General features: G+C 37.2%; 1 protein-coding gene across 3 annotated transcripts; it reads left to right on the forward strand.

Moving 5' to 3' along the window:
• The first annotated feature begins 9727 nt into the window (after positions 1-9727).
• Positions 9728-13122, forward strand: serpinh1b (serpin peptidase inhibitor, clade H (heat shock protein 47), member 1b). Of its 3 annotated transcripts, XM_079246570.1 has the most exons (8): positions 9728-9802; positions 10227-10258; positions 10855-11004; positions 11088-11280; positions 11373-11643; positions 11720-11818; positions 11932-12164; positions 12255-13122. In XM_079246570.1, the coding sequence occupies exons 3-8, from the start codon at positions 10886-10888 to the stop codon at positions 12555-12557; spliced, it is 1218 nt and encodes a 405-aa protein (XP_079102696.1). In that variant the 5' UTR covers positions 9728-9802; positions 10227-10258; positions 10855-10885; the 3' UTR covers positions 12558-13122. The 3 variants fall into 3 exon arrangements, with proteins under 3 accessions (XP_079102696.1, XP_079102695.1, XP_079102697.1); XM_079246569.1 differs by having other exon boundaries at positions 9766-10258; XM_079246571.1 differs by lacking the exon at positions 10227-10258 and having other exon boundaries at positions 9768-9802.
• The last annotated feature ends 1099 nt before the right edge of the window (positions 13123-14221 follow it).

A 14221-nucleotide genomic window follows, 5' to 3' on the forward strand; every position in this document is an offset into this window, starting at 1 on the left:
GACAGACAGAAAGAAAAAGGAAGAAAAAAAAAAGCCCAAACGGGGACAGCTCGTGTCAAAGGTAGGGGTGAACGGTGGGTGGTACACCGGCAAATGCTGACTGAGCCGAAGTTTACAAAGAAAACAAAGGACAAAAACGCCGACTGTGTGTGTGGACAGTGCCAGTTGTTTGGGTCCTTGTTAAAATACAAATAAAAAAAAAAGAAAAAGTATCGACTCCTGCCTTTAGTTACCCTGTCCCGTGTTCTCTGTAGGTAAAGCGTGTCTCTTCGTGAGCTCGGATACGTACACCAACAGAGTAGTAACTCAACGTACTAGATGATGGGAAGGGTGAGAGTATCGGTCTTTTTATCTCCAGCCCGTCTGTACAGTGACGGAACGTCACTACGCTGACTTTGTATCGCTCTGTACGTTCAAGTCAGTCGAAAATAAGCCTTAACCGGGTGGCTACACCGCTTTTACACCTTAAAACTATTCAAGTTGGACAAATTTGGGTACAGTTTATGTATTTTGTTCTCTTTCATGAGTAACTGTAGTAATTTATTGTCAGACAGGCATAATCGCTGGTGATAATAAATGTCAAATGGAACACTGCTGTTTTCAGTTTGATCTAGTGGACAATTGATTAGTAAATAGAAATGTCCCACGATGCCTGAACGCAACACAAAGGTCTTTTTTTTTTTTTTTTTCTCTTTCTTTCTTTCTTTCTTTCTTTCCAAAGGGCACTTCATCAAACTGTTATCTTTCCAGTACTATCTTCTTAATCTGGGACAGTGTGATCAAATTATCACTTGACAGCGAGAAAATGTCACGTTTGTTTGAATAATCAGATTTTTTTTCTATCTTTTTGTCTTTTGTCGTCTGAGAAAAAGTAGATTTCATTGTACGCTTTCCTGATAAAATTAGTTTTGTGTGGTAGATTTTATTGTTTTCAATTTCTGTTATATAGGGCAGAACAATAAATTTTTTATTTTCCTTTCATGATACAGAGACCATAAAACTAATTACTGTACAAATGGGAGCTAAGCTTTTCCAGGGAAATGTTTTGGACAATGGGTGAAGTTTCAACCTTTTAAACTAGTAAATAGTTTGTCAAATACAGTGAAGATTCTTTAAAGCCTGTTTTCCCGTTTATGGTAAAAAATGACAGACATGCAGAATATAGACATTGTTTTTCATCTAAGCTTTTAACATGGTTTGATTTAATAAAATCTTGTTTTAAATAAAAATCAATATTTATAAGAACTTCTCTTAATTATTTCAGTATTATCATTAATATTGACCAAAGTAATATTGCAACATTAATACTGCAATACTAATGTTAATGTCCGATCACTAATAAATCAAAGGGATCAAACCAGCATCTGTGGTAACTCTGGGTTTTTACTGTGAATTGAGTATTTCTGCATTCCTTGATTGATATTTTTACTTAAATGAAGATTATAAACCTTTTTACCCCATCTGTGCCTAGACAAAGAAACTGGGATAACAGTTTAAACTACTTCAATGCTTTCCCCAATCAGACTCTTTGCAAACTAGGTCACTCATCATCAAGCAAATTAATATTGATTTTTGTATAGAAAACACTACCACCTTTTTTTATCAGAGAGATCATGTAATGTTAACACTCCCTCTTTATGCTGTTAGCGGCACAGAGCCGGTGGATCAGGCTAAAAACAAAAACAAAAAAAAGCTGCACATATTTGCAGACAGGAAATGCTGTCAATAAGTGAATGATGGACAAAATAGTTTTCCCACACAATGAATTGAGTGAGTTGGGTGAGTGTAAATAAAGGTATTAGATTTAATCATAATTGGGACATAGTTTGGAAAAATCACAAGAAACACAATGTATCTGCTCAAGTTAATTTTCGAGATTAAGACATTTCTTAAAAGTTGGAGAGTGACACATTTTAGTTGAGTCGGTCTCTCCCGTTTTTATTAAATGCTGTCCACCATATGATTGATAATTGCATTCTGTCACTGCATTTCAACCTGCTGCATGTGTAAAAGCATGTTGAAATGTTTAACACCTTCCTTATTTTATGTGCTTTGGTGTTTTTGTTGCGCTTCGGGGTTTTTTTTTTATTTTTTTTTATCACTTTTGTTTATTTCATGTTTCTCTGCTGTTATTTAATGTGCTCTGGAACACTTCCACAGATTGTCCTGATCATCTTGGATAATGATAAGTCCACAGTGTGTGAAATGACTAATTTGTAGATACAGATATGAAAGATATGTTTTTTTCTGTCTGTAAAGCATCTTGATATGGCATTGCCATGATTTGAAGCTATATAAATAGAGTTTAATTTATTGAATAAAGGGATGATTTTAGCCATTGTCAGTTTAGCTTAATTTAGTTTCTTTGTGTGAACTTTGCTAATTTACAACAACAGTGATGAAGGATCTGATGGGTAAAGGAGTTCCTATTCATCACCAAGGAAACAGTGCAGTAATAAGCATCAGATGAAGATTCTCATGTTTGCTGGTGTATTTTAAGACATGTTTCATGAAAAAATAAATTAAAACACCCAATTGAATTTGACAGATAACAAAAACTCTGCATCACAGTGACAGATTTTATATTAAAGTATTTATTTCTGTAAAAGTTGTGCTCTTGATGCATATGAGATTTCTGGAAATTTCTGGAAAATAATATATATTTTTCACACCATATCTCTGATCTCTTAAGAGTGTTAATGGTTACTGGAACATTTATTTCACCCAGTATTTTGTTCATGTCTATGTAGGAGCGTTTAAGCTACTTTTGTAGAGCATTCCAGTTTAGTTGTAGTTTATTACTTTCGTTGTTTATTTTTTCTTATTTATTGTCATATGGTTCACCAGGACACATTTTCTGACATTAGTTTAACCTCTCAGGTCAAGTTATTTGTTTTTGATTTGTCTAACATCCTCCGATTATCATGCGGGAACCTGTTAGTTTGTGTATTCTGACCTTTGCAAATCTGTATAACATTGCAGGTAGGTACTCTACAGCTGCCATCACAGTGAGTGAAACACTGCTCATTTTGTAGTTTTTGATGAATGAAGAGACAAACTCACTGATGGCATAAAAAAAGCTTATTCACAAATTTGATAGATAATTTTATTACATCACGCCAAACATCATGCCATCAAAGGTTTCTGTTAGTGTATGCATGTATCTGTTTAAGACTGTATTATATTTAAAAATGATCTAACTGTGTATCTATCAAATCAAATTAGACTTAACAATCACTTTACAGCTTCTGCATTAACTGTTATCATCATAGGTTTATGAGATGAGGAGATAGAGGTTTATGAGATGAGGAGATAGATTAGGTTTCAAATTAAAGTCCAACTGGAAATAAAAACTGTGTTTTTTTGACTCAATAATCATATCAAATCATATCAAATAACTGAAACATGTCACTGAAAACCTCATGTTATGTCCATATAATTTGAAGTCCTTGTGAACTCAACATAGACCAGAACAAACATTCAGGGAACACTTCAACAACCTTAACAACAAGATCAATAAAATCATAATGTTTTGTAGAGGTTGTCCACGTCAGAGGACATCCAGGGAACTGAAATATGCAACTAACATTTCATGCTTAAGGGATGTCTGAAATGCACTCCTGATGAACCATGACAACCAAAAATGAGGAACATTTTTGCAACCTGGAAAACAACATTCCTGCAACATCTGTATAACTTCAATATGTTAGCTTAGAAGGCTAATTGTGCAAAAGCCAAAACACTGAGTGGTCATTGTACACAGAAGCACGGTATTTGAATTTTTTGTCTCTATAGGTCTATCTATGGATAGGGGAGCATGCAAATGTTCTTCTCAGGAAGGCTTTCTGTGGCAAATCCCTGTTTGATGTGATTGACCTGGGCTTCCCTGCCCCTCTCTCCCCAGGCTGACATTAGTTAGAGGCTCCAGCTGTTAAGCTTTGTTTTGAACTCCACCCATCTTTAAATGCCAACCAGCATCCACAGGCAGGAAGAGTAGCACAACAGGTAGGGGTCTTCTACGCAGGTGGTGTTACATAACACAGCAGGATCAGGCAAAGTGCATGTGGCTGATGCTGTCTGAGGGGAAACTAGGTTTCACACAACAGAGAAAAAAACATGGAAAAAAATTGTGAGAACATTGACACAGTCAATCAAATTGTTCTGTCTTTTCAGGTCTGCTGGAATTTCACAGCACAATATGATATTTTCAGAGACCTGAGAGCACCTAAAGCAGCAATATATTTAGTACTGTAAACTCAGCCATCATAAAGGTGATATAAAACTGGTGGTGCTGAATTCTTGACTATTTGAGCCCTTAGATGTGGGGAGAAGCTAAAAATCTGAAAATAAGTCAAAGAAGTTAGCAGGCTGGTCTTATTTATTGTTTCAGTTCTAATTTTCTGATCAACTCTTTACAGAATTCATGTATATAATTTAGTTACGTTCTCAGTTTAGGATGGTGCTGAAAAGCTGTGCAAGGGGTGTGATTTATTTTTATTTTCCTTACGCCATCTACTGGATGTTAGTCTACAATACAACACAATGTCAGTTATGTTCTTAAAAACAAAAAGTCGTCCCAAATGATGACAAATGGGTCTTCTTTTCTTTTAAGTTACTGAGCATTAATAGGCTTTTTACTTCTGTATGATTTTCTGTCTGTTTATAGAGATTATAACGTTTTACCAGTTCATGTTTTTCAGCAACAGACAAATATAAGATCATTGTGTCTCTATGATTGTTGTTGTTTTGGGTGAAATGACAGCTGAGTTTAGCTTTTGAATGATTCCTACAGTAAGAATGCAAACGTCATTTCTAAAATTAATCAGGGATGAAAACTATGATCATTTTCCAGTGTTTTCCACGAGGGGGCGCGCTCATATTGCATCACAATTTTTCTTTTATTGAGTCTCATTTTGAAGTAAACTCAGTATTATTTTTAAGTGGGAGGGCATGTGTTACAATAAGACAAAACAACTTTTTGCACGTCTGCAAAAAGTAATAACTAATATTTGGATGTATGACAGCATTTACCGTCATAATTTAGCAAATATCAAAATGAAAGGGAGTTTGGTCGTTGATCTAAATGTTTTGATTTGAAAGATTCTTCTGTATAAATCTGTGTTTTATTCAGCATTTTGCTGACACTGACAGAAAATTGCTCTGTATAAACAGTTCGGTTCTGTCAGGGTGTAAGCTGCCATGCATCATACAGTTATTTCTTTATTTTATTGATTCAGAATAAATCATTTGCCATGTCATATATTTTACAAAAATTGAATGCAAACATTTGCTCATTTGTGTAGAAACTTTAAATCTGTAAAGTTTTAGCATGGTTTGTCTTGGTTAAAGGTCTGAATTCAATAATAAATGTATGGAAAAGATGCACATTGTACACTATTCTGAATATATTGTACAACTGTCCTGAAAATCTTCATGGATTACATTATTTAGCAAGTGACAGTTATTAAAGTATACTTAATTTTAGTGAAATGTGAACATTGACTTGAGAACCAACCAACCAGGTGTGAATTGATAGTCATGTGCATGTGATATGGTGCAAAGGTTATAGTTTTGTTTTTGCACACCGGTGGAAGGAAACTGCTTGGAGTTACTGATTACAGTCTTAATATACAACAAGTTATCTATTATGTAAAGTGAATCTACAGTTGTGTAAGAATATATGCACAGATCTAACATGAAACTTTAAAAATATCCAACAAGATTTCCCCTTAATCTCCCCATCATCTCATTTTAGCTCCAGTTCAGTGTGTTTACGCTGACATATGTCTGCCTTGCTGAATAATATTTATACGAATCAGATGACAGAAAAATTGTGGTGCAGTGATTATTTAGTCCATGATCTTACCAAAAAACTGTCATAATTTGACAACCATGACAAAACAACAAAAAGAAACATAAAGCAAGTGAAGTAACAGTATGAAGACAGGACGTGAAATTATTTGTAGTGTTTAGAAATGTTCATTTAAAAAAAAACAAAAAAAAAACAACAAAATAAATGCATTCTATGAAGCAAAGATTATTTAGTTAAAATCTTGGTTATTTTATAATGTGCCAAATGTCAGTAAGTGTTGTCTTATGTGCAGTAATGTCCGAATCCGGCAACAGGCGCTGACAAATTTCATATCGTAAATGATCAAGCAGCTTGAAGCTCCACACACAAAATTTCAGAAGTTACATCACACTCCAGAGCTGAAACATTTCTCTGGTCTTGCATTATGGTCTTGGCAGCTGCGCACTGTGTCCTTCACAGCCTCATTGTATTTAATGTCCTCCTCAGTGAGGAGTCTACAGATAGTAACAGGGTACCTTGCTTACACTTAACATTTTTAACTAAGAGCCACTAAGAAGACTTTTTTTCATAACTGTTTGATAAAGTTTTAAATAGTCTCTGATTTACTTGGGCAGGGTTAATCCTGAAACTGGTGATCCAGTTTGACGCCCGGATGAAGAAGGACAAACATTGACATGTCTGAAGGAAATAAGCAGGAAGGAAGTCGCTGAGAAAATCTTCATCAGCAGCTGCTGTTTATTGTGGCAGGACAGTAATTGAGGCTCTGTTTGTTCTCAGCCCCCCCACACACTTCTGTCCTTCTGTGCATTAACATAAACCAAATACAGCTGCATAAAGACTGGGACCTTTTGATGAAGACAGAAATGATCCAGTTCTTTTTTCAAAACCGCCTATACTTATTTTTGTAAAAGTGTTGGCAAACGACATAGTCCAGAAATAAAGTTTTCTGAAGATAAACTTTATTGCTGGATTACAAAAAAAGCTCCCTACACTGCTGCTTGTGTTACAGCAATGATGTCCAGATGTTGCATGGCTCCTCTCCTCAAATAGCATTTCTCTTTCCTGAAGTTATGTAAAAGTTGCTCCACCCTCCTCGTGGAAATGTGCCCGACACGTGCCTGACTTCTCCTGCTCTGTTCAAATGTAAACTTCAGAAAGGCTTAAACTTCTCAGCTGGTGAAATGTTGCATCATTTAGCAGCTCTTTTATATTCATTTTACTGTATTTTAAAGTGAAAAGTTTTACTGTACAGTGTTTGGTGTTGGATCAGAGAAGGTCTGGAAGCTTCTTAACGTACACACAGGCATGCACACACTGGTGGAACATATTTACGTGGCATAAAGGAGGTACTGTGAGTGGAATGGCTAAAAACGACCCCAGAAAATGATCTTTTCAGCAACCACCCGTCTCTTATATTATATAAAAGAAACCATGCATTTGATGAAAAACCATTATGAGGCATGCTCTTCATCAGTCATTTAACTTTAATCAGAAGTTTTTATAAATTCAGTGATTTATAAATCACATAAACTACTATTTCAGTCACAAAACACCACAGGAAATGCTATCGAATGTTAAAAATGAGATTTTTAAAAGCGATTATTTACAAAATTTTATTTTTTGGGAATCATTGTTCAGATATATTCATCGTCTGTCTCACAACTTCATACATAAGGATCATAATTTTTTATTTAATGAATGTGACAGCAGCATGTCTAAAAAGTTTACCCCCAAACTGCTTCCTCGTTCAATTTCAAATGTTCAAGGGCAAGTGAACGCAGTATCTGTATTACTTCCACGCATCTGCACTGTGATTTTTTTTTTTTGTTGTTTATTTATTTATTATTATCATTATTATTTTTTTTTTGTATTGTGATTTTTGGTTATGATGGAGCATTTATACAGCAACATCTCACCAACTACCCGCACGGGTGATAAAATTTGTTGACTGTTTATATTTTATCAAAAGGATGTAAAAGTCATAAAACCAGCAAATATAACAATGGTACAAGGTTAAACAACCACTAATACTAACAAAACACTGGTAAAACTCTTGATTTAGCTCAAAGCTAAGATCACATCTTTAGTTGTAATATCTTTTATGCTGTTTCTTTTCATGTGTACCACCATTTTCCCAATCTGTGCCCCAATTCCATAATAATATTGTAATGTTTATGTACATAATGTCATGAAATGTCTTAAAAAAAATGAAATTGTAAAACAATTTTACAATTGTAAACATTTGTCTCTTTTTCTATAATGTTGTGAGCAATTGTGTTATCTGCGCACCCTGTGTCCCTTTTGAAAAAAGTGTCCTACTGGGCTCTGTAACTAAGACATTTGTTTAAAAAAGATTTACACTTTATTTACATCTCACACAGTGAGACAACATTATTTGATTTGGAGTTGCATTAATAGCTAGGATTTCTTTTCTTTTTTCTTTTTTTATTTTTTATCATTTCTGCCCATAAGCTTTGCTTTTTTTCCACTTCATTTTAGGTCTATGCACATGTATCTCCTGAGGTAGTGACATGACTTAATTTTTTGTTGGAGATTTAACCCACTATAACATTTGACCAACTTTGTTCTCTGCACATGCTGAGGAATTTGAGTGTAAACTGTGGCCTTCTGTGTGTGTGTGTGTGTGTGCGTGTAGCAATGTGGGGGTTGGGGAGTTAATTATTACGTGGGACATTTTTTATGTGTACAACATGAAAATAGATCAACACTGGCATCTTGGGACCTAAATTTGACCCTGATTGGTTAATGGAGTTAGCAGTCTTTTGACTTTCCCAGAATGTTCTGGAAACCTCCCCCAACATGTCACTACAAAAAAAAAAAAAAAAGAAAAAAAGGAAAAAAAACCCTTGCAACTCATCAGCTGGCTTGTCAGGACAGTTTGCAGACAGCTGTAAACTCAGATGATTAGGAGACTGATGGAATTCCAATGTTCACGCAACACTTTCAGGATCAGCATTTGATGGTTTGCATTGTGCAAAGTCATGTAGAAAGCATCAAAAGTATAAGTCATCCTTTTAATGATGCAAGTAATAATTTTGTAGCCTAAATGTATGTGGTTGTCTTCCTTCTTCTCGTTACAAAGACCAAACAGAAGCAAAATCAGGAAATAAGTTGTAACAAAAACTTAAAAAGTTAATGTATTAACTTATACAAAGCTTTAACAAGCATTAAAACTATGAGATTGTTCTAGAAGAAGTCAACATGGGGCATTTGTGTTTTGACACGTCAGTTTTACGACTGCAGACGTTCAGTAAACCCCCATCCTTTAGCCACCCTGCAATGAGAAGCTGAGTTGGACAGACGTGGCACTGTAGGGGTGGGGGCAGGGCTGGAGATCCTGCAGCTTTAGGCGTGAATGCTGCTGAATGAAACTAAGAAAATTCTATAGTCTTCCATGTAAACTTAGGCATCATCTTGAATTTAACTTCAACATTTTAACATACTTTGTTCTTAGAGCATTTGGACACAATGTGCCTAATCAGAAACGTCCTGTTTGATGTAAATGTGGAAGGGTGGTGCAGAAGAGAGCCTGCTAAAACAAACTGTAACATGTCCCACAAATATATCATTTACTTTATTTCCTCCATTCAAAAACAACATTTTTGTCCCTTACAAATGACGAAAGCAGGGTTGAAGATTGAATCAGCACACATCATTGGGACCAAAAGGCAGTGGAATCTTTCTAGAACTCAGCAGCTCAGGCTGACCAAGAATCAGATTTTCTCTGACTTTCTGTCCATAAAAAACTTGTGGGAAAGCTTTAAAGTTGATTCCAGACCAGCTCTCAGCCAACCCTGTGATTTCCAGAGGGACGTCCCAGTTCTCAACTTCCTGAGCAAACTCATTTGAATATCCCATTCCCATCTTCTGGAAAGTTCTCTGTAAGGATATATAGAGCTGAAGAGCTTGTTGCAGTCATGCGACTCACCGGACACAACTTAGAAGAGACACCCTGCGAATCTGTGCCAGGTGAGGATTAGAGCATGACTCTTTGTTTTCAGGAATGTAAACTGTGAATGTGCTGCTTTGTTTTCACGGCTTAAAGTCACAGCCCAGCACTTCACCCTGCTCTTTTTGTTTGAATTTTCCTGCTCTCTCCAGCTTATTGAGAGACTAAAAACTCTCAAAAACCTCTCTGCTGTCAGCTCTTATCAATTCAGTCTGATTGATCACAGGAAAGTACAGCAGTTGCAGCTGATCTAGCTTTCTGTTTAATCCCTTGTAAATTAGGTTTCAAAATATATATTTCATGACCACAACAATGTTGGCAGGATGGGTAACAAAGCTAATGATTAAAACATCAGAGGGAGAAAAAAAATGTCTCTGTCAGAGCCTGAAACTATTCTCACTGCTTGCTCTGTGGAGATTACTGCATACACCTCTTGTCTTTCAGAATGAAAAAGGCAGACATGAAAACATCTCAAGGTATCTAAAAATGAAAGTGGTTTATAATGTATCATAAAAATGCAAGTTCATAAATGCAGATAACATCTCTGCAAGAGAAACAGGATGCCTTTGCAGCTGGTTTTTCAAAACCTGAGGCTATGCATTCGGCACATTGTTTAAGCTGCGTGTTACAGGAAGAATTGGACACAGCGTGCAGGCATCCGCCCTTCTGCGGGTTGACAGAGATTTTGTAAAAGTATCAAATGGTGCACTGCTTGCACGGCCCCTAAAAGTGTAACGAGAGATCTGAAACGGTTTGTCTAAATTGCGGTTCATCCAGAGAAGTGAGAGGCATCATATTTCGGCTTCGAGTCACCTCACAGCTTCACTCTAAATGGACAGAGACTCAGCTGTACCTCAAGTTGCTGCTGACGTGGCACTGAACAGCCTCAAACAGAAGCTGCTTCCAAAGCTGCTTTCTGCCCTGCCTCCACCGCCTCACTCCCCATGCATAGTCTTTGCCCTGGCATTGTCTCTTTGACATTAAGATTTTAACAAACAAATACAATTTTACAACAGACATCCATTACTCCCACTGGTTCACTCACGCTGTTTCTTTTCCTGTTGGTTCACAGGCTGCTGCAGCTGCATTTGGAGACAGACAGGATGTGGATGACCAAAGTTGTTGTTCTTTGCTTGCTGGCCCTCGTGGCCTCTGCAGAGGACAAGAAGTTGAGCAGCCATGCTAACACGCTAGCTGAAAACAGCGCCAACTTGGCCTTCAGGTCTGTTATGTGTAATTATATCATGGTACCCTACCATCGTTGCAATGATTTCCTTGGTTTAATTTCCTGTTATTTTGTTTCAGCCTTTACCACACCATGGCAAAGGACAAAGACACAGAGAACATTGTTGTGTCTCCTGTGGTGGTAGCCTCTTCTCTGGGGATGGTGGCTCTTGGTGGGAAGTCCTCCACTGCCTCCCAGGTGAAAACAGTCCTCCGTGCGGACAAACTCAAAGATGAGCATCTGCATGCAGGCTTGTCTGAGCTGATCTCCGAGGTAACTAGTTTATCCCGTCCCAGTCTTCATGTAGAGCGTCTTAACTTTGTGTTTATTGCAGCTTTCTCACTGTCTGCTTTGCTTCTTCCCAGGTGAGCGATGCCAAGTCCCGCAACACTACCTGGAAGATCAACAACCGTCTTTACGGGCCCAGCTCCGTGTCCTTCGCTGATGACTTTGTGAAGAACAGCAAGAAGCACTACAACTACGACCATTCGAAAATTAACTTCAGAGACAAGAGGAGTGCAGTGAACTCCATCAATGAGTGGGCGGCCAAGTCAACAGACGGCAAACTGCCGGAGATCACCAAGGATGTGCAAAACCCCGATGGAGCCATGATCGTCAATGCCATGTTCTTTAAGCGTAAGTAAAAGTTATGACTTGGTCTTGCTGCATGCCTGAGCAGATCTCTAACTGGGTTTTATTTTTCTCCCTGCAGCTCACTGGGAAGAGAGATTCCATGAAAAGATGGTTGACACTCGTGGTTTCCTTGTAACCCGCTCATTTACTGTTGGAGTTTCCATGATGCATCGCACAGGTGAGTCTCGTCTTCATCTCGACTTCTTATCTTGTTTTGTCTTCAACACTTCCAAGATTCTGCCAACAAGAAAGCAATCGTGATAAGCTATCTGATGTGTTGGATCCTTGCAGGTCTTTATGACTTCTATGAAGACACAGAGAACCGCCTCTTCGTGCTGAACATGCCTCTGGGCCAAAAGCAGGCCTCCATGATCCTCATCATGCCCTACCACCTGGAGCCCCTGGATCGCCTGGAAAAACTACTGACAAGGAAACAGGTGGACACTTGGATAAGCAAGATGGAGAACCGAGCTGTTGCCATTTCTCTGCCTAAAATGTCTGTGGAAGTCAGCCACAACCTACAGGTAAATGGTTCAATCGAAACATGAAGTTACAGCAGGGACTTTTAAAAATCAAGCAATGTTGAGCATTTCTATCCATGTGTTTCTCTCCAGAAATATCTGGCTGAACTCGGCCTGACTGAAGCCGTGGACAAATCCAAAGCTGACCTGTCCAACATTTCAGGAAAGAAAGATCTCTATCTCTCCAACGTCTTCCACGCTTCAGCCCTGGAGCTGGACGTTGAGGGAAACCCGTACGACACAAGCATCTTCGGCACAGACAAGCTGAGAAACCCCAAGCTTTTCTACGTAGATCACCCCTTCATTTTCTTGGTGAAAGACAACAAGACCAACTCCATCCTGTACATTGGCAGAGTAGTTAGACCCAAAGGAGATAAGATGCGTGATGAGCTATAATACTGATGTAATGAATTATGTGTGGTAGCTTTCTTATTTGGGAAACCATGGCAGGAAACAGTGTTGATTGTGGGTTTTGGTGTGACTGTTACCTCATAAGCACATTCCAATAGACAATCTGTGGTCTGCACATCTGAGCATACTGTTCTTAGACACACTAAACTATTTAAAGAAACAATTTAACTATTTCTGAGGGACAATTTTTACACAAACATTTCAGGCTTAGCATTCCAGAAAATTTGTTATTTTTATTTTTAGATTTCCATGAACAAAAAAAAAAAACAGTTGGGACAAACAGAAAACATACTTTTATTAAGTATGATCTACTTTTACATCCCATTTCTGCCACTGTTGGTCCGACACATGTGCTTTTACTTGCATTATCTTTAATGTTTAAAGAAAAGAGATCTTTGCACAAGCTCATCCTACAGCTGTTATTCCTGTATTTGCACTGAACTGTTCCTCTGCTTGCGCTGAGCTTGCGGTGGAAAGGTGGCAAGTATCTGGTGCTTAATTCAAGTTCACTTTCCATCCATGTTGTGTCATCTTATTGCTGTAGGTATTTTCCACAAAGAAGCTGTTGAGATTGTGTAATGTTATTAAGTGTTGTTTTTTTTGTTTTTTTTCAATAAAACAAAGAAAAGATAATACTGTGGTTTTTGTAAATCTAAAAAACCATGTCTGAACTCCATCTGAACATAGTTCATGCAGTCTTTTTGCAGTACTGAACATTACCACTCTTGTGTTCAAAAGTCAGCATTCAAAGATAACAATCTTTCCATCTGGCTGGAGGTCAAACAATCCTCCCAGGTCGGGAATGCAGAGATTTAACGCTGATAGCTCTCTCCTTATATCGCTAATCTTCCATACAGAACTATGCACATTTTTCTCACCACTCCTGTCATGAATGATAGTCAGTGGGATCTTTGTTGGAAATCCCCAGACAGAGGAAATGCATACACTGGATTACAAAAACAGGAGTGAAGGTTTTTCCTGGTGAAATGGAAATATCACCAGCAGTTTAAACAACAATTAACAAACTGTTGTGTTGAAACACAATCATCTAAATCGGTAGTTTTAGATGGGCTTCTGATACAGTCCAACTATTACCTTTAAAAAAGTTAATACAAATAAATTCACATACTGCTGTCATAGAAAACGGCAGCAATTACAGACGAGACACTTCTATAAAAGATAAAATTCAGAAACGCTCTGTCGTCTTTGTGAGGAATGGAAATGCTCAGTGGATTTTTCCAGAGTCATAGCACCACCCAGTGATTTTAGACTGGTTACCAGTGTCAGTTGGTGCTCTTGTGCAGCCAGAGCTACACTTCATTACTGATATATGTCAGATACAGTACAATATAGATTATAACTAATGAAGGGAGGAGACGGGTCATTGGAGATAATCATTAAAGATATTAAAAAAAAGAAAGTTCTAGGATAAAATCATGCAATGAAGAGAATCTTTTAACTCTTATACAGGCACACACTGGGATGAAAGTACCTGGAAAATCTTTTTAATAGTGTTATTGTAATAATGGAGGATACTATAAGACTTTGTTGCTTTTTCTAAAATACAAATAAATAAATAAATAAATAAATAAATAAATAAACAAATAATAATAATAATAATAATAATAATAATAATAATAATAATAATA

This window comes from Telmatherina bonti (genome assembly GCF_933228915.1).
Source record: "Telmatherina bonti genome assembly, chromosome: 9".
Taxonomy (NCBI): domain Eukaryota; kingdom Metazoa; phylum Chordata; class Actinopteri; order Atheriniformes; family Telmatherinidae; genus Telmatherina; species Telmatherina bonti.